At 46.4% G+C, this 20,376-nt stretch overlaps 1 protein-coding gene across 3 annotated transcripts in view; it reads left to right on the top strand.

Annotated features, from left to right (window-relative positions):
- The window catches only part of SCN10A (sodium voltage-gated channel alpha subunit 10), a 94,728-nt gene that overhangs the window by 20,598 nt on the left and 53,754 nt on the right, over positions 1–20,376 (top strand). For 2 of the 3 annotated variants that reach the window (XM_049628985.1, XM_049628987.1), the window contains exons 4-12: positions 5,347–5,475; positions 6,056–6,147; positions 8,175–8,366; positions 8,792–8,858; positions 12,276–12,417; positions 12,562–12,759; positions 13,475–13,645; positions 16,904–17,197; positions 19,578–19,689. In XM_049628985.1, the coding sequence (XP_049484942.1) occupies positions 5,347–5,475; positions 6,056–6,147; positions 8,175–8,366; positions 8,792–8,858; positions 12,276–12,417; positions 12,562–12,759; positions 13,475–13,645; positions 16,904–17,197; positions 19,578–19,689 (1,397 nt within the window). The remainder of the gene's footprint in view (positions 1–5,346; positions 5,476–6,055; positions 6,148–8,174; positions 8,367–8,791; positions 8,859–12,275; positions 12,418–12,561; positions 12,760–13,474; positions 13,646–16,903; positions 17,198–19,577; positions 19,690–20,376) is intronic. The other variant, XM_049628988.1, reaches the window with a different exon arrangement.

Genomic DNA, 20,376 nt, shown 5'->3' on the forward strand with positions numbered 1-20,376 from the left:
GGCATTCTTCACGAGAGCCAAAAGGTAGGAAACCGCCCAAATGTCCATCGACGGATGAATGCATAAACCAAATGTGATATATGCATTGTATGGACAATGGACTATTGTTCAGCATTAAAGATGAATGAGATTCATTCATGTAGCATTCACATGCTACAACATGGATGAACCTTAAAACATCACGCTGAGTAAAATTAGCCAGACACAAAAGGACGAATCGTATGATTTGTATAATTCCTCTTAGATGAGGTACCTAGAGTAGGCAAATTTATGGAGAAAGTAGAATTGAGGTTGCCAGGGAGCAGGGGAGGGAGGGATGGGGAGTGGTTGGAGTACAGACCTTCTGTTTGGGATAATAAGTTCTGGAGACGAGAGTGGTAGTGATCACGCAATGTTGTGAATGTACTTAATGCCGCTGAATTGCATACTTAAGATGGTGATGGCTTTTATTTTATGTATATTTCACCACCATTGGAAAAAAAAAAAAATAGATACATTGAATTGGTACCGAAGAAGCTCCAGCCACACGGTCAGCAAGGAAAGGCATCACGGTACAAATGAAAGACGTTCCTTCCAAATGCAGTACACCCTTTACTGGTGGAAAACAGTGGGGGTCCACAAGCATGCCTTCAGACCCTGAACTGCCTTTGAGCAACACAGCGGAAATTGTGAATACAAACTGTGGCCTCACAGTGTGAGTTTCCTCAGCCTCCAAGTCTGTAATCAAAGTGAGGTTCTGTTTTCCCACACTGAATTGCTCTGGCTGGCAAACCAAAAAGGCTTATAGTGTTTTCAGACCATGGGGGAAGGGAAGGGGGAAAAAAGAATAGCTACCAACAGAGAGGGAAGGAGGCAAACCACAAGAGACTCAATCACAGAGAACAAACCGAGGGTGGAGGGGGGGCGGGGAGAGGGAATATGGGTGATGGGCATTGAGGAGGGCACTTGTTGGCGTGAGCACTGGGTGTTGTACGGGAGCCGATCTGACAGTAAATTATATTCATAAAAAAATAAAATAAGGGTTAAAACCTTTTTAAATGACCGTTTCTCCAAATACACGCGATGTGTCTTAGTAATACATTCAGGATTTTGAATAGTATGGATCTTCGCCTTTAGGACCTAACCTCGAGATTTTTTAATGAGTAGGCATCAGGATATCTTAAAACTGAGGAAGTGGGGCAAACAGCTCCAGGGCTTAGAGCTTGACTTTTTCTCAATACCCAGTGATTTTCTTCCTTCATCGGGAATATCTTTTGCATTTTAAAAAATCACATCAACATGCCGCAACAGAACACGAAGAAATACCTTCGGGGCCAAGTGCCGCCAGAAAGAGGACGTGACTCCATCAGCAACTGTCCCCCGGGTTGCGACCTTTAACCCTCCAGCGCTGGGTGGTGTTCAGCCTAGGCTGGCGTTCTCTGGTGAAGCACTGAAAATAGTCTTCAGAATGCTCTCCATAATTTCTGGATCTGCATTTGATCTGAAAAGCCAGAAATATCCATCAAAGCTTCCCAACAACCTATAATTCTGAGTTAAGATTTTCCAATTTAGAAAACATAAAGAGTCGGGGGGGGAACCCACAAGATATGGAAGCTGACAGCTCAAGCAGCCAGCCAGCCAGATATAGATTTCTTCGTGAATAATTTCAAACACTCTTTCTCTCTCGCAGATACGAACAGGCATTACTGCTATTCTCTTTTTAATGTGATTGTTACTTTTATATAAGATACACAGGCTCGTGATTTAAAAGGTCACAGAGTTCTATAAAGATTCTAACAAAAAGTACAATTTCACGCTCTTCTCTTTGCCCCTAATCCCGTATTTCCAGAGGCGAGTCCTGTCAGATTTTTTACCTCTTTATTCTGATACTTCCCTATCTCTAGTCATACACTCATACTGTATTTTTTATTCTTCCATTTTAGATGTTATCTGTTGGCTTTTTTTCTTACGGAAAAAAAAAGAATTAGGTCCACATACCCACACTCCTTTCCTCTCACACTTGTCTCCCTGCTGTAGTTATATTATCATTTTGGGTTAGGTAATCAGACAAGATGTACATCGACTGACTACAGACACGGTTATGTAACAGAATTGCTGAGCAAATGACATGACAGCTGTATCATGCAGTGTCCTTTGATGACATTTTCCTTTAGCACAACATTTTTGCTCTCTCTGGAGTCAATAAGGATTTCATTGCTTCATGTTCTATGTATTTATCACTACTTTGCTCCCAAGCTCTTCTCCGGGGGTTTAATCCTTGCCTCAATTTATTGGATCATGTCAGGTTATCCATCAGTTCCCATTTTTCTTGGGGAAATCACTCCTGGAGCCCTCTAGCTTCCGCCTCAGTCCGGCCTAGGTGTTCTCGAACATGATGTGCAGCTCTTGTCTGGAGATTTTTCCTTCTCCATTTTCTTTTGGATTCCGTTTGTCTCTCCCTTGCGTTCCCAGATCTTCCTCTTTATTGGTTGCTTTCTTGTTTGGATGGAGCATCCTATGGTAACTTTCTTAGATGGAAAGCACATTTTCGGAGACTTTGCATATCCATAATTGTCTTTATTTTACCCTCATCCTAACAGTTGAGCTTGGGAAGAAATTCTATATGAGAAATTATTCTCCTCAAAATTTTGAAGGCATTTGTTCCATTGTCTTGTACCCTCTAAGGTTGCCATTGAGAAATCTGATGATATTTTGATTCTTAATCCTTTGGATATGACCTGCGATTTTTCACTCCCTCAAAAGCAGTAGGGGTCTTCTGTCTGTGCACAATGTTCTGAAATTTGTTGACATTCATTCATTTTCTTGACATTTGTGGGTATTTTTAACTGAATACTTAGATCCTTAAGTTTGCAGAGATTTTCTTGAATTATTACTTTGATAATTTTCTCTTGTCTCTTTCTTGGTCTATTTCATTCTAGATCTATTAGTCAGACATTGTACCTACTGGTCTGATCACCTCTAATTTTCATGCTTTTTAACCACCTCTCATCATTTCTTTTTATCCCACTTCCTATGAGATCTCTTTCACCTTTATTTCCAGCTCTCCTATTAATGTTTTACTTCACTGTCATATTTTTATTTCCCAAAGTTCTGTTTTGTTCTTTGAATAGTCTTTATAGCCTTCTGTTCTTATTCTGCATATCCTGGATCTTCTTAACTCTCTAAAAAATATTAATAAGAATTTTTCCCAACTTTTCTTCTGTTCCCTGTGTTGTCTTTTTAGCTTTTCTTTCTTTCCTGTTTGGTTGTTTTAGTCTGTGGTGTTAGAAGCATCCTTCCAATTCCTGATGCTCATTGGCTAGCGGTTCACATTAAAAGTACAGCATCTTGGGGCGCCTGGGTGGCTTGGTCGGTTAAGCGTCCAACTTCGGCTCAGGTCATGATCTCACGGTCCGTGAGTTTGAGCCCCGCGTCGGGCTCTGTGCTGACAGCTCAGAGCCTGGAGCCTGTTTCAGATTCTGTGTCTCCCTCTCTCTCTGCCCCTCCCCTGTTCATGCTCTGTCTCTCTCTGTCTCAAAAATAAATAAACATTAAAAAAAAAAGTACAGCATCTTCTTGGGCTATTAACCTGACTACAGGCTTCTAGAAACTAACTAAAAGCAGAAGTGAGTGGGTGGATGAGCAGGCTGAGTGCCTTTCAGTATATAAAGTTTCCTTTATACTCCTGTTTCAGCATGCAATCTCTCTGTCTCTTTCGTCCAACTCTCGAAAGAATGAACATCCAGTCTATTTCCATAGCAGAAGAGGAAGTTCCTCGTTGAATGGCTGCTTCTTGTAAAGCCTTTCAAACAGTATCCAGCCCCACCTGACACCCTTTCCCCAAATCCCACTTTCAGAGATATTTAGCATCTCTAAGTCCTGAGCAGTCCTGCAGTGTGGGCTGGCTTGCTTCTGGGAACTCCCCACTTCCCGGCTCAGGTTTCAGCTTTCTTGGGTCTGCTTTGTCAGTGACTACCCATCCACATGCTCCCTAGTTTCCAAAATGCTGTTGTTGTGTTCTCCATTATCTTTGTCCTCGTGGATTTATGCTTTAAAAAAAAATCCTTCCACCAACATTTAAGAAGGATTTCAAAAAGGATAGAGGTAAATACATATGTTCGATCTGTCATAATGGATCTTTCCATTTTTAACGCTGGTGTTTGTGTTTATGATTTTATAATTTATTTTTTTTTAATTTTTTTAACGTTTATTTATTTTTGAGACAGAGAGAGACAGAGCATGAACAGGGGAGGAGCAGAGAGAGAGGGAGACACAGAATCCGAAACAGGCTCCAGGCTCTGAGCTGTCAGCACAGAGCCCGACGCGGGGCTCGAACTCACGGACCGTGAGATCATGACCTGAGCCGAAGTCGGATGCTTAACCGACCAAGCCACCCAGGCGCCCCATATGATTTTATAATTTAAAAAACTTACTGTACCCAAAATTACATGTGCATCTGAATCCCTTTGGTCCTAGAGGGGTAATTCTCTCAGTCTAGCAGCACTAACATCAGCCGGAGATGTGTTAGAAATGCACATTCTTAGGCCCTACTCTTGACTGACTAAATATTCTTATATTTAGAATATTCTGAGGGTGGACCCCAGAATTCTGTTTGAACAAGCCGTCCAGGTGGTTCAGATACTTGCTAGAGATTGAAAACTACTTCCACAGGTAACTGAGAGATTCTAAACATTTGAGAAACACTACCTTACTCTCAACCTCAGCTCCAGATCTGTCTTCACCTCCAAACCCACAAAGTGCCCAGCAGACTAAAAGGACTGTTGGATATGACTTCCTCTGGCAAGACCCGTCCTCCAGAGAAAATTTTCATGGATTTAGATGCTTTTCTCTTCCGTGACACCTAGCTGTCTCCTGCCTCATGTGGCTCTTGGACTGGGATTCCTGAGTCCCGAGACATTTGCAGGCCAAGTGCGGTGGGAGAAGAAAACACAGCTGGAAATAGAGAAGTTTGGAGAGGAGGGATGTAGCAGGACCTTATCCCTGTTCCACATGTCAGTCAACAGCAGGTTGGGAAAGGGGCCTCCAGGTTCCCTCTGGGCATCTCAGCGAACAGGAGCATCCTCGTTCTAGACCTTCTGGTGGTTCTGCACCTGCCGTTGCCCTCTGCCCACCTTCCGAGCTGAAGATGCTGTCCACCGTCTCAGCCACCTCAATCCGTCCCCAGCCCACCCATCTGTGTGACTGCTCTGAGTTCCCCAGTCTGTGTCTCCCCTCCTTATCTTATCTAGTTCCCTTTCCCAGCCTCCCTGATGATCTTTGCGTGTTTTCCTTTGGAGCCATTCCAGGAGCTCCCCTTTGAGCTCTCTCCATGGCATGGCTAACACTCCTTTCCACCTCCCCTCCCAGGTATGTCTTCACTGTCATTTATACCTTTGAGGCCTTGACAAAGATTCTGGCAAGAGGATTTTGTCTAAATGAGTTTGCTTACCTGCGAGATCCTTGGAACTGGTTGGATTTTAGCGTCATTACCCTGGCGTGAGTATTTTTCCGTGCTGATGTTTATGTTTGCATGGGGCTTCTGGGTGGCTTGCGCTCTGGGGATGTTTCTTCACCTCTGTCCAGCTTCGTCATTTGGAACTTCACGGCCTGGGGTTTCCTTGCCACTAAATGCTGCTTTGGGAGTCACTTTCCAGGGTTAGTCCCATACCTTCGGGGAGAAGTCAGAGTCCTCAACTCTGAGCCGATAAATGGCCTATCAAAGTGAGTAGACACGGTTCAGCCTTGCACCTACCTGACCTGAAGATGTTTGCCTGAGTGGGTGGAGAAGATGCGCGTCCGAGGAGACCGGCTGGCCAAGCCCACACGCTTGACTACTCGTCCATGCATGTAGTACCCAGAATGTTCTAGATCATAATGCATCTTCTCACAGGGGCCATTCTAAATGATATTGCAATAATTAAATCTGTGTGTCAGTCTATAGGTGGACGTGCCATTAGATTTTGTGTCTATTCCGGGTCCCACTGAGGCTCTCGTTACCCCAAATTGTCCTTATTCATGCCGCATGCATTCCCAGGACCCTGTCCTTGAAGGTACTGACCGACTTCTGGTCCCACAGATACATTGGCGAAGCGATAGATCTCCGAGGGATCTCAGGCCTGCGGACATTCAGAGTTCTTAGAGCCTTAAAGACAGTTTCTGTGATCCCGGGTGAGCAGCTTTGAGCACCACATGTATTCATAGAGCATATGCTGGTTTCCACAGCCTGACGTCCGTCTTTGATTTTTGCAAGAGCCCTATAAAGTGCCGGGGCATGAACTGTTGTCCCCCTGTAAAAGACAAAGGAACTGAGGCCCAGAGAGTAGAAAACACAATCCCAAGTCCTCATCACTATTTAGAGGCAACGTGTGACCTGGAGACCTGATGTCCCGATTCCTAGGCCAATGCTCTGTGCACAGTACCTCACGGACTCACCATGGACAAATGACAAGGTCATGTCCTCATTTTGTGTTCCTGTTGTGGGCTTCAGACAAGCCTCCAGTTGAAGGTCCTCATTTACATCCTAGACCAAAGGTGTAAACTTGGAAATAGGGAGGAAGGGAGCAGGCAGTCCTAGGCTCTAGTGGGTGTGTTTGCCATTTCCATACACCTGAAAGCTTGAGCGACAGGCCTGTCTTTGGGCCCACAGAGAGAAAAGGATTGGGCAATTCTTGATCACAGAGAATTCAGAAACAAAAGTAGTTCACAACGCTTGTCTCATTTGGCCTTCAAACCTCTGTTGTCACCAGTATCTCAGGGATGTGCCTCATCGTCCGCTGAGTTGGTAGAAAGGATAGTGAGTCCAGAGACCAGGCAAAGCTTAAGACAGCTTCCACCTTGTGGCCTGTTGGATTATCTCCCTTCCCTCACCCCTGAGAATCCATGCTCTTATCTGGAAAACAGAAATGCTCAAACTATGGGTGAAGTCCTTTCTACCATTCTCTGTCCGACTCTGCAGGGAAGGATCGGAAAGTCTTTGCCAACTTCTGCTGGATAAGCTTCCTCACTTAGTGCTGCCACTTAGTGTCTCTCTCACCTAGTCTTAGCCAGGAAAACCCTGAGTGTTGTTTACAAGACCTGTCCTGTCCACACTCCGTCTCCTGTCTCACCTCTCTCCTGTATCCACCTTGCATCATGTTCTAGAATCCACCTGTGGTTCCATAAATGCTCCCTGCCTTTGCTCATCTCCCAGCTCTTGGCCATGCTGCTCCTCTACCAAGAGAGCCCTTCCCGTCTTCACTCAACTAATATTCCTTCCTCAGGGCTCTGCCAAGATTTGACTTTCTCAAGGAAACTCTCTAGTCTCCCTCAACTTCCCCACACTCCACACCATCCCATCCCATCCCCACCCCAGGCTTCAGTTAGGGGTTGCCTCTGTGTGTGCCCACCTGCTCGATAATGCTATGGCACTTCCCCTCAGTTGTCAGACAACCCCACCACATGCCAGTGCCTTAGCCCCTGCTCAGCTCCTACCCCAGGGGCCAACACAGGTAGTGCTCAATGGGTTATTTGTTAACCAAAATGACAAGACAAGGATCAGTCCCAGACTTCGTCCCTCCTCAGAGTTCTTTCTGCTACCTGTGAAGCTACTCTCTCAAAGAAGCTGATTTCATTTGCCATGGCCACAAATCCTCCCTCCTTAAACTTTACTGCCAGCTGTGCTTGTCCCTGAGGCAGCTCCTTCTGATTAGGTTTCTCCCCCTCTCTCTCTCTCTCTCTCTCTGTCTCTGCCATCTCTCTCTCTCTCTCAACACACACACAAAGGTCCGTGTGTCCCCAGCCTCAAGCTGCCTCCCAGAATTGAAGTGAGTATAGAAAAACAGATGTCAAATTATTAGAGTCAAGTTAGAAGCCTCATGTCTAGTTTAGTGCCTGAAACATAGCAGGTATTCAACAATTATTTTTAAAATTGAATTTCTACTGTCAGAAGTGTATTATATTAGCCTTATGATGATAAGAAATCTATCACTTGGGTCTCAGTTGTCTCATCTTTACAATGGGACAATAACCTCTGCCTCTGTCTCAGGGCTATTGCGAGGCTTAGATGAGGAGCCGGGCTTGGAACTGCCACCAGGGTCTGTAAAGTACCTCACACTTATACATGGTGAAAGGACAGGATGGTTAAAACGCAGACATGCCAGTGTTCTGTGTGTGTGGTACGTCATCCACGTGGAAGTGTTGCTATCATCTTCCCACAGGGCTGAAGGTCATTGTGGGAGCCCTGATCCACTCGGTGAAGAAACTGGCGGATGTGACCATCCTCACCGTCTTCTGCTTGAGTGTCTTTGCCTTGGTGGGCCTGCAGCTCTTCAAGGGCAACCTCAAGAACAAATGTGTCAAGAATTGTACCGCTCTCAATGAGACAGGCAATTACTCCTCTTATGGAAAACACGAGTGGAACTTCTGCCAAGAGGATGAAGGTCTGGTTGGCAAGGGGGAGTGAAGCCCCTGCATACCTACATAGAAATATATTTTTGACTCCTCTTTCCTGCTTACATGGTTCTCTTGAGCTATATTTTACTTTGGGGTCCCCATTTTCTGTTGCCCCTGTCCTATTTACAAGGAAATGAGCTATGAACCTGGGCACAAGTCATTCTGCTGGGGGAGGCTCAGACTGAAGTCACTGCTCCGCTTTTCTCTTCCAAGATGGGACTTTTCTCCTTCCGAATGTCCCAGTGTGCCCACTGAAAGCACGTAGCCAAGGGAATGCATCTTGCTCAGGCAGAAGATTTGAGAAGTGTTGCCTTTACCACACAAGGCTTGAGCTAGAGGGTTCAGAAGCATATGCAAGGCTTTCATTTCTTCCTTTCTTCTGCAGATTTCTACTACAATAAGCCAGGCACTTCAGATCCCTTACTGTGTGGCAATGGATCTGATGCAGGGTGAGTGCCCAACCCATGACAAAGCACCAATGCCCAGCAGTCCTTTCTCCTTATCATCATCATTTTCTAGATAGGGACTGGTCTTCAGATCCCAAGGAAGGTGTAGAAATGAATAAGTCATGGCTTTTGTCATCCCAGGCTCAGGGGGAGGGAGTGTATGAGTTAGCTTTTGCCATGTAACAAATAGCCCCAAGATTTCTGTGGCTTAAAACACCAGCTCAGGATTCTGCACATCAGCATGTTGAGCTGAGATCAGCCTGGTGTTTTGGCATTGACTGAGTTTAATCATACATCCGCAAACAATGGACAGATTAGCAGGGGGCCAGCAAATCTAGCTGGTCTCAGCTGGGGTGGCTTCTCTGTTCCATGTGGTCTTATACCCCAGCATGGTCTTATTCTCATGGCAGAGGCAGAGTGCCAAGAGAAAGAGGGGAAGTATGCAAGGTTTCTTGGGACCTAGGTTTAGAAGAGGCACAGTGTCACTTCTACTGCATTCTGTTGGCCAAAGCAAGTCACTGACCAGTGCAAATCCAAGCGCTGGGGAGATAAACTGTACCTCTTGATCAGAGGAGCTGCAGCATCCTATTGCAAAGATACGGGCAGGGAAATCGTCGTGGCCATTTTGGTAATCTACCCCAGGAAGAAACTAATACTCATTAAATATGTTTTGTGTCAAATGTTTTACGTTTAATCATCACAACTCCATCACATGGGTTTCATTATCCACACATGACAGAGGAAGAAACCTGTGTATGACACTTAGCCATTTCAAATTCTTACAGAGGCCAGATACATGACAACAAATGAGAGGATCAGGCTGGGTAGGAACCGAGCGATGACAGTTTGTGCCCCATCCAAAAGGGCCAGCCACCACCCAGTCCGGCTTTGGGTTGCCACGTGGAAATGTTGGTCCATTGCTTCCAGCTCTTCTCACTTTTAAAAGAGAGATAAGGAATTTAGATTTTTATGTGAAATCTCCCAACTACAAACATTGGCTACCAATTCCAAAAAATGTCTACATATTGTGGGCCAAACAAAATATTTCTGCAAGCCAAATTCAGCCTGCAAGCTGCCAGTTTGTGAGCTCTGATGCATATACATAAGGATGCTACCCTGTGAAGAAGCAGTACTGTGCTAGAGACTCCATGGGCCGGGGAAACACAGTGAGGTGATGGCGGGAGGCAGGGCAGGAGGCCAGGGAAGATTTCCTAGAGGTGGTGGTCGAGGTGAGCATTGAAGGGCAGGCAGGGTGTCTCCAGTTTGGTTGAACAAGAGATGGTTTGGATGGAGGCCGTTCCAGGTGGCAGAACAGAATGTGAGACAAAGCAAGGGGCTCGGGGTCCCCTCAAGCTTGCCTGATGCTTTGACCACTCAGGGGCGGGCATGAGCAGAAAGAGTTCAGGCCACAGATCAGCAAGGCTCATCTTTCCCATCTCCACAGCTGGGGATCCGAAGCCCTGAGCCCAAATGACCCCACTCCCTGAAGGGCTAACAACTCCATATTGCCCATGTGGAGCTGAGGGAGACCTATATAGAGCTTTGCCTTGATCTACTCACTAGAAAAACAATCTCAGAGCTGAAGGATGGAGGTGGAGAATTTGATCAACATCAGCTCCTTGGCCTCTTTCTTCACAAATGCACTTGGCATTTGGTTCTTTGGCTCAGGGATGGGGTTGTTCTGGTATCATTTGCCTTTGGCTTAAATCTAAACTGAAGGCCCCCTCAATTCCTTTTCTTGTCTGGATAATGGCATCTCTCATGGCGATGGCTCCAGAGTAGCCCAACCTACTGTGGTAAAGTTATGGGGTTCATCCGTAGCCCCCCAACGCAGCTCCAAAAAAGGCCAGACATCCTGCTGGGCAGGTCCTGGCCAGGAGATAAAGGGGTGGATAGGGTTGGAAAGGCAAGAGAGGCCCGTTCAGGATGATGGGTGGAGTGAGACTTGAACAGCATCCTGTGAAGACAGAACCTATGTCCTGTGCCGGGCCACAGAGAAGCCAGAGCCCCGAGCAAAGGCCCGCACTGACCAGTGGCACTGTTCTCAAAATGGAGACCAAGTACTAGGAAACACTTCATGATTTCCAGGATTCTTTCAAATATGTTCTTCCAGTCCATTCTTTTGGTCAGTGCAGGTTAAAAATACCAGGAATTTTCATCTTCATTTTACATACAATACTTACGATGCTGAAGGCACCATGAGAGAACCTTTGTACTGTGGGCTCACTTAATTCTCAGAGCAATTCGTTGTTGATGTGTAACAGCTGTAGTGGGGTTTAATGGAAGACGTAGACATACGGCTACCCTCGGAGTTAACAAGCAGACCTACAGGTAACAGGTTGATTAGCTCCTCAGAGGGCAAAACAAAAGACTATCTGTCTTTAAACGTGGGCCTATAGAGTGCAGGAACTCGCAAATCTCCAACCGAGATTGAAGATAGAGTTGGGATTAATCATAGTCAAGTTGCTGGGACCCTAATCAACTGTATGGGTCCCAGGATTATGTGTTTGCATGGATGTCTAGGATAAGGACAGCCCCTGAGACTGGTGTTGGTGGAGGCATGCTGGAGCCATAGAATCCCAAACTCCAAACAAGGAATTACTGTTTTCTCAGCAGAGTCATCCCACTGGGGCGGGTGAGAGCACGTCACATGCCTTGAGCTTAGACAGACTTCTTTACATCAACTTACTCCCTTATCGTGAGAGAGTAAAGAGTCAGTCCATCACTGCCCCCCTCAGTACTCACGTGGTTATCTTCAAGTTGGCCTTTCTTCATCAGTCAGTCTTCATAGGCTACTTGACAGATATACTCCTCCTCTTAAATAAATATACTGGCATCTGTATGGTTTCAGGCAGCTGACTTCCTTTTTCTGAACCTCAGCTTCCACATCTGTAAGAAAGGATTGTTAAGGTAATTAAATTATAGCATTTGTAATGCACTTAGGAGAGAGAGGGGCACATAGTAAGTGCTCAGTAAGTGGAAAGTATCATTTTCATTATTACGTATAATTGGGGAGTGAGCTTGACTCCCCAGTGTGAGTCCTTTGACGGACAGGTTGGCAGGTGATGCCAGACGCTCAGGTCTTAAGTCTGCATTATTGCACTGACTCTCCCTCCCCTGGTATGAACTTGCAGGGAGTTAGCCACCTTATGGGATCATGTCGAGGCAGTCAGCTGGCCTTCCCTGGCCGTACCCCTCTGCATGAAACTCTGAAGTGAAAGTATTACCATCCCCATTTAAATATGCAAGAGAAACTGAGCCTTAAGGAGATCAAGGTCATCCGACTAATCAGAGGGAGGCCAGGTCTTGAGTTCCAATCTTTGACTTCAACGCCTATGGTCTTCCTACAGCCCAGGGCTGCCTTGCCCCCAGTAAACAGAGGGGCTGTGCAATTGATGACCTTCTCTATTCTTGCTGCAGCCATTGCCCTGAAGGTTATTTCTGTCTTAAAACATCTGACAACCCAGATTTTAACTACACCAGCTTCGACTCCTTTGCTTGGGCTTTCCTGTCACTGTTCCGCCTCATGACACAGGATTCCTGGGAACGCCTCTACCAGCAGGTATTGAGCTGCATGCCCCCCTACGGACTTGGTTGGAGGCCGGGGAGTCAGATGCATGCCTACATTTTTCTTGGAAGAGTCTGGCAATGTCAGGGGCCCACGTACTCTGGATACAGATCTCTCTTCTTTCTCTTGAATCTGCAGACGCTGAGGGCTTCTGGGAAAATGTATATGGTCTTTTTCGTGCTGGTCATCTTTCTGGGGTCTTTCTACCTGGTCAACTTGATCTTGGCTGTGGTCACCATGGCATATGAGGAGCAGAACCAGGCCACCATTGATGAAATTGAAGCCAAGGAGAAAAAGTTCCAGGAGGCCCTCGAGATGCTCCGGAAGGAGCAGGAGGTCTGTGAGGGGTGCACGCTTTGTGAAATCTGCTGCAGGCTGAACGTTCTTGGGGAGAGGTCTGGAGAAGCCACTTACATTAAGGCTGTCATGCTACGGAACTGTAAGAACGATTTATTGTACCTCAGGCACCAACTTAGGTCAGGTTTTCTCAAAAAGGGAACCTGAATCAAGATCTTGTGCCAGTGATTTATTGAGGGGTGCCGTCAGGAAAAGGAGAAAGAAGGAAGCAGGACAGGAGATGAATTAAACTAGAAAGTGGCCTCAGCTAGAGACTACCTTCAGCCTGATCCCATGCAGAGTTCTGGGGCATGACTAGTACCACAACGTTAGCCTTTCTTGAGACAAGGGGGCTGGCGTTTTACACCCCTATGCCCGCCCCCAGCCAAATGTACAATGAAAGGAAATATTCTGCAGGATGCTGTGGCTGTGATCCATTAACAGCTAACTCTCAAGCTGCTGAAGCTGAGTGGACTGACCTGGTAAAAGGGATTTGGGCAGGGAATCAGCAGGACACATGACAGGGTGCAAATGAAAGAGATGACCCAGAGGTGGCCCTTCCTGCCATGCCTCAATCCCACCACCACCCAGGTCCTAATCCTGACCCTCTCTGTTCTAGATGCCCTCACCTCTGTGGCATCCCACGTCTGAGGGGCACATTTATGCAAAGCTCCAGCACATACTGTTGGCTGCAGCTGCTGTTCTCTCTCTTCAGGTGCTGGCAGCCCTGGGGATTGACACAGCTTCTCTCCATTCCCACAATGGATCACCTTTAGCCTCCAAAACTGCCAGTGAGAGAATGTCCAGGATGAAGCCGAGGGTGTCAGAGGGCTCCACAGATGACAGCAAATCACCCCAATCTGATCCTTACAACCAACGCAGGATGGTAAGGCGCTCAAGTTCGTGTTCTAAAGATTACCCGCCTTTGCAGCCGCCACGGACAATAGGTTGGATTGGGAAGAGGTTTGTGGCAGGCAGACAGCAGGAGGCTCATTGGGAGGATGTTTTAGTAATCCAGACAGCACATCGACCCCCCCACCACATGGTGGCCTAAACTAAGAGAGGGGCATCGTGGATACGGAAAAGGGGTGGATTCTGACTTTTCCTGGGGGTAGGGGACAAGGAGACTGGGACTGTGGAATGTGGAAAAAGGAGAGAGGAGTCCAAGATGACTCCCAGTTTTCAGAATTGGGCAATCAGATGGGTGGTGATTCTAAGGGAGGAGCACCGGAGGAAGAAACCAGGTTTGTAGGGAAAGTGGTGAGCCCATATCGGACATGCTGACCTTGAGGTGTCCATGGACCTGTGGACAGGAAGCGTTAGCTTCCTTCTAACACTCTGATCTGCAATTCTGTTTGTGGTGCTGAAATCATTTACAAGCTTCTTTCTGACTTTTTGCCTCAGCCCCCACAACCCAGACTCTCACCTGTTGCTGGCAAAGAAGATTACAGCCCCCATCTCTGTGATACAGTCCAGCCTCGGAATAACTTCAGAACCTCCCTAGACCCTGTAACAATTCTGTCCACCACCCAAATCTTCTGCATCCCACTCCAAGATTCCCTAGCCTCACCAAGTTTCGTCCCATCACCCCTCTCTCCCTTGGAAGTCCTGTGTATGGCAAACACGTCCTTTCCAGAGGCCTAAGAGATCATAATCCCTTTGTGAAAGAGCAGTTCCCACACTAATAGTATGGAAGAGGGGATCAACTGGCTATTTGTCAGGCCTCCTGTCCCTCAGTTCCCTCTCGGTCTCTTTTCATATGCTCATCTGAAGGACATTCTACTTTTTATAATACTGTCTCTATAATCCCCAGACTTATGTGTGCATATATGTACACAGATATACTCACATGCACACTGGCCTCAGTGATAGCCACACTTCCTCATTCATCAGATTCTGTGCCCTTCCCTTCCTTGTTCTGCCTGTTTTAAGCAGCACCTGGCATGCACGGGGTACAATTCAGAAGACATTTCAAAGGGGATTTCACTAGGGCTCTGACAATCACAGGACAGACTGAATCATAGCCTCCATGGAAATGTCGATGATACTGCGAATCGGGCTTTAACTCCCCTCATACAGTCAGCCTCACATAAATTAGCACCCGGCTGTCCAATAATTGGACACAAACACACCAGATGGACATGTGTGCTCATCTCTCCAGCTAGGTTTACCTTCAAATGGGCAAAAGAGGAACTGTGTCTTGTTAATTCAACAATACTAGGTGCATGATGTGCACCTAGAGGTGACTGATGGTCCATTTCCCAAGGACTTCCATTTGGAGGAGGCAGATATGTAAACAACTGTGTGCTATATACTATATTAGGGAAACATACATGGTGTTTTGGGAATAGAAGAGGAAGCATCCACGCTTATGGGAGTGGAGGTGTATCAAGAAAGACTTCACGGAGGAGGAGATCATTGAGATGAATAGTAAATAGTGAGTAGGGGTTCCTCTAATAACTGAGGACTGCAGGGGAGGGGGGGAGGAGTATTTTCCAGGCCTAAAATAGAACGTATATGTGCCAAAGCAGGGAAGCACCCTTTGGGTACCTCTTTCATGCTAACTAAAGGATTGAAATTCATTCAAGAGGGCATCCCCTTCCTCTTTTCCCAGGTGCGTTCCTGTGGTAAACAGACCATCAGCAGTGTTTATATAAAGTCATTTTCCAAACAGCAGCAGTGGGTGAGAGGTTAGGGGTAGCAAACAACAAGAGACACAGCAGAGGTTTCAGGGAACCCCCAGGACACAAGTTGGCCTGCTTGGGTGATGCGTTTTAAGACAAGTCTAGTACTTAGATTCAGAAGTCATTGGCCACCATTGGTCAAACAGGTTAATTCTGAAATATTAATTGGTGGCCAGGGAAGCACCACCTGTCAAACATGGGACCAAAATTTTCTTCTTAGTTTGTTTCATTTGTTTGCTTACTGCCCACCTGCAAATAACTCAGCCATCCCATTTTTAATAAGAATTTGCTAATTCTACTCCTTTACTTCAAAAGTGGGAAGGATTCATGGGGTTTTATGAGTTTTGTAATCCTTGGACATATATTCTAGGCAAAGAATGCTCTGTTTATGATACCAGGATTGCAATGATAGTTGCTGAACAGTGTCGGGCTCCAAATAATCCAAAAAGGAAACTTCAGTTCTGTGGGATAGGGGGATAAGTAAGGAGGACTCTAATTGACAAAATGTCCCAACTTTAGTAGTTTAGTAAATAAGAGGAATTAAGGAGGGGGGGACATTCAGCAGTATGACAAAGTTTGGTAGCAAGTCAGCGTGTAGATGTCTAGAAATAGTTCATATGGCTTAGAATAGAACTGACAACTTGTTATGGTCAGGCTCCCACAGTGGTGGTGGGCACTGGCCAACCCAGCATACTCACCCTCCAGGGGCTCTAGGCCTGTGAATTAGCTCCTTTTCTCTGGCAACTGTAAGCCTCGCCATTCCCTCAGTGGAAGATTTTGATGGGAAATGTTTATTGATCTGGAGGCATGGCATTATTCTTCCAGGAAATTAGGCTGCAACTCTCCCTTCAATCTCCCCATTGTTGACTATTCAAAGTTTGCCTCAAGGGATCCTGGAAGCTCATTACATTACAAAGCTCTCGTCTCCTCCTGCACCACACAAACTCTCACATTTGTATAGGCTGGATCTAATGAATTGCAGAACCTAATTTTCAGACAATAAAGTGCACTTGTTCATTCAACAAACCATTTACCGAGCTTGTTCCAATACTGGTGTGCATAATAGTCTCCTTAGGTCACAGCTTTACTTGTGGAGCGGGGAATTTAAGACAGTTTTGTCCAGTCCTATGGGCTAAGGCTGTAAATAGCTGACTCGTCTGGGTGACAAGATTGTCTTCTGACATCCTTGGCCATCGTGACCTACTTGCTGATCTTAAGCACTCTGCAATCACTCTTGGCCTTTTCCCAGGCCATGTCAAAAATATTCTTTTCCCCTGTTCTCTTCCCATGTTTACCTAGAATACCCCTTGGATCTATGTCTTAAATTTTTTTCTGGAATAAAGGCATGAGAATAAGGGCAGGGAAATAGGAATGGGTGGAGGAAGTGTTGAGCCCCAGATATGCCTGCAGGATGAGCTTCCAGTCTGCCTTTTTTCCTGGTCCTTTGGGGCAATGCCCAGTCTTTCCTAGGTCTCACCTCTGGGAGGCGCCGGGCTAGCCACGGCAGTGTGTTCCGTTTCCGGGCCCCTTGCCTGGACGCCTCATTCCCTGATGGGGCCACAGATGATGGAGTCTTTCCTGGAGACCGTGACAGCCGTCGGGGCTCCCTGCTGCTGGGTGGGGGTGCCGGCCAGCAAGGCCCCCTCCCTAGGAGTCCGCTGCCTCAGCCCTCCAACCCTGGCTCAGGACTTGAAGAAGACGGACACTCCACGTTGCCCACTGGTGAGCTTGCTCCTGGAGGCATGGAAGTCTCGGTAAGTTCGTCAATGCTCCAGATCTCTTGAGCCGCCCTCCAGGTGAGGGCCAACAAACACTGAGTGCCACCCATGGAAGGCTCCTTTAGACAACACTGTGTCCAACATTTCCCCTCTATCCCCATTTTACAGACAGGGCAGGTGAGAGTCAGAGATATTGGATTTACCTGAGGTCAAACCGGTTTTCTGGTTTCCTCTGCAGTACAATAATACGAATTATTTTCCAGCTGATCCTTTTATTTTTTTCTGTGTTCCTCTGTCTCCACTCACTATTACTGCTTTAGAGACAGGCCTGCCTGGTTCCTGGATGAGTATGGGAAAAAGGGAAGGTTCTTCTCTTTCTGCTTGTAGCTCTGTGCAAACTATGCTGGGTTTGGCCCATGGGACCCAGAGAAATCCTGGGAGGTGCCCTGGATAGATATTAGCAGAAGCAAAGTATCCCTTGCTTTACTCAGAGAAGCAATAACTTGCCAGAATGTACAAATTAGGCAACAGTGACTAACTGGTGAGCACTCTTCATAGAATAATCGCAGAGTGCAATGGAAAACCAGGGACTCCTCATTGGATTGTGAGCTGTGATTTAATTTGAGCTCTCCCTTTAGTTTCAGTAATGATGCTTCCAGTGTTTTTCATTTGCCCTCTCTGGCTAGCCAGGGACCCAGAGCAGTTCTCAAACAGACTTGTAGACTAACCAGGATATGGCTCTCCTGACTTGGATAAGTCCTACAGGGTTACCTTAGCTCCATCTCTGATTGGATGCCATGTGATCCCAGCAAGAAACAGATACCACTCCAGCGGGCAACTGGGCGAGAGGTATGCACCGGGCTTTGAACTGAGAAGGGACAGTGAGGCACTTAGAGATGAGCAATGGTGGGAAGCTGTTATATGCGTAGGCTGAAGTGGTGAGGGGAAGGACCAGAACCAGAACCCAGCAAGAGCTGGGTGGTCCCACAGAACTTGTGATCCAGGGGGGGAGGTCAGTCACAGCGCTGCAGGGAAGAAGCCAGGTGATAGTCCCTCTCCTTCCAGACTCTGATCTTCTGTCTGTGCCTCCCATCGGCCAAGCCTGACCAGAACGAGAGAGTACAGACCACCTTCCCCAGGCACAGGGCGGGGTAGAGAAGGCAGAGAGTGGGTCTCCAAGAGCCAACAAAGAGTCATCAACAGAGTCCAAAAGTCAAAGCCAACCTGCAGACCTCTCTTGGAGTTGCTTTAACACTCCAGAAAATACCTCATTCAGGAATTTCTCCCTAGATTATCACCTCCCTAGATATTCTGACTTTGATTCATTTTAGTTAAGTTATTCAGCTAGTGTAAGATTAACTCTTTAAGCCCTCTGTGTCACACGACCGTGGGTTTCAATCACAGGTTTGCCATTTACCAACTGAGTCACCTGTAACAAGCCCCTTAAATTCTTCAGGCCTCCAAGTCCCCCATTAAAAAGGTTTCTAAATGGCTGAAGGGTTAAATGGAACCATAAAGTGCCTGCACTGATACACATTTGCCTGAAAATAACAATAGCTATGCTAGCATCTCTTGTTGAGTCCTCATGGTTGAAAACTTTCGGAACATTCTTTATATGTATTAAAATACTTACTATCTACCTATGAACTTCACCTATGGCATGTGCTCATGCCAGCTGAATTTGGATTCTGAATGTTTGTGCAGTGCCAGAATCAGCTTCTCTGGGCCCCAGACTCCCCACATCTGGGGTAGTGTAGGACTAGAGTTAGAGCACAGAACCCAGGTGGAACTTCCCCGGGAGGGCCCAAAGAGGGAAGGTTCAAAAGGGCTGTGTCAAACAACTAACACTGGAGAATCAAGACACATGAATATTCCCTCAGAAAGAAAAGGACCGGAGCTGGAACTGAGTTATATGCTGGGGAGAGAAAGGGGCCTATCAGAAGGGAGGTCAAAAAACACCTGTCCTGGAAGAGGAATTCTGTCTGAACACCATATGCACAGCGCAGACGAAGCCTTGGAATGACTTCCTGGCCCACCGCTCCTGCAGCTGTCACTTCCCTTTAGTAGAAACCTCAGAGACCCTTGAGGCAGCCCCATGCCCACGCTGCTGCCCAAGGACTCTGTCCTCAGGCAGGAATTAGCAGACCCTCAGGTGAGCCCAGGTTACAATGTCAGCTACAAAGCTAGACTCTGCTTGCACCCCCAACTCTATGTCCTGGTCCTCATGCCTAAGCTCTTACCCCAAGTTCAAGAAGCAGCCCCATTTCCCAAATGGGAAAGCACAGCTACAGAGGAACATAGCTTCACCAGGCAACTCACAACCACATGAGATGGGCCAATAAGAGGCTGAGTGACCCGTTTTTGCCACTGATGACTTCAGGTTGGGGGAATATCCTGATTGTTTGTGTCCCAGCAGGCATTTGATGCAGGACAGAAGAAGACTTTCTTATCAGCAGAATACCTGAATGAACCTTTCCGAGCCCAAAGGGCAATGAGTGTTGTCAGCATCATGACCTCTGTCCTTGAGGGTAAGTACTGCTCATTGGAATTTCCATCAACTGTGCTGTGATGAGTCTGCATTTGAGCAGCACAGGGGATGCCCCAAATCTGTGTCAAATATATCGCCCATCTGTGTCCTGGGATCCTAAATACTCCTCTTTCTTATGCCCTTGGTCCCATCACCCTTTATCAATGTGTTTTTTTAAATGTGGATAATTATTCAAAAACAATAGAATCCAATGAGTTTGGAACACCCTATTCATCTCTTGTTTAAATTAACATCAGCCTCATATGTATTCATAAAACTAAATTTTAGAAAGTCATCTGGCAGAAACCAGAGAATGTCAAGCTACCTCAGGTATGCAAGAAATTTTACAGTCCTTAATTTTCAAATATGGTGAAATTATCCTGTCATTTTTCATGGTTGTAACTCGTATGGTTATAACTTAATTTCTGTCTCAAGCCCACATTATGCTGAGCATTGGAAGATAATTTAAGTAAATTAATCAGTCAATTTAACTAAATTCTTGTTAATTTAGGGCTCTATCAATCAAATGGGAGCCCATTCACCCTCCTCAGGGATGTGTCTAAGTTCCAGTTGCTTCTACCTGGAAGAAGGCAACAGCACTGGGTCATGGTCACCTGACACACAGGTTCCCAAAGAGCATGATTGTATCCTGTATAAGGCCTGTCTTCTTATCCGGCCTTTATTTTGC

The sequence above is a fragment of the Panthera uncia genome, chromosome C2, assembly GCF_023721935.1.
Source record: "Panthera uncia isolate 11264 chromosome C2, Puncia_PCG_1.0, whole genome shotgun sequence".
Taxonomy (NCBI): domain Eukaryota; kingdom Metazoa; phylum Chordata; class Mammalia; order Carnivora; family Felidae; genus Panthera; species Panthera uncia.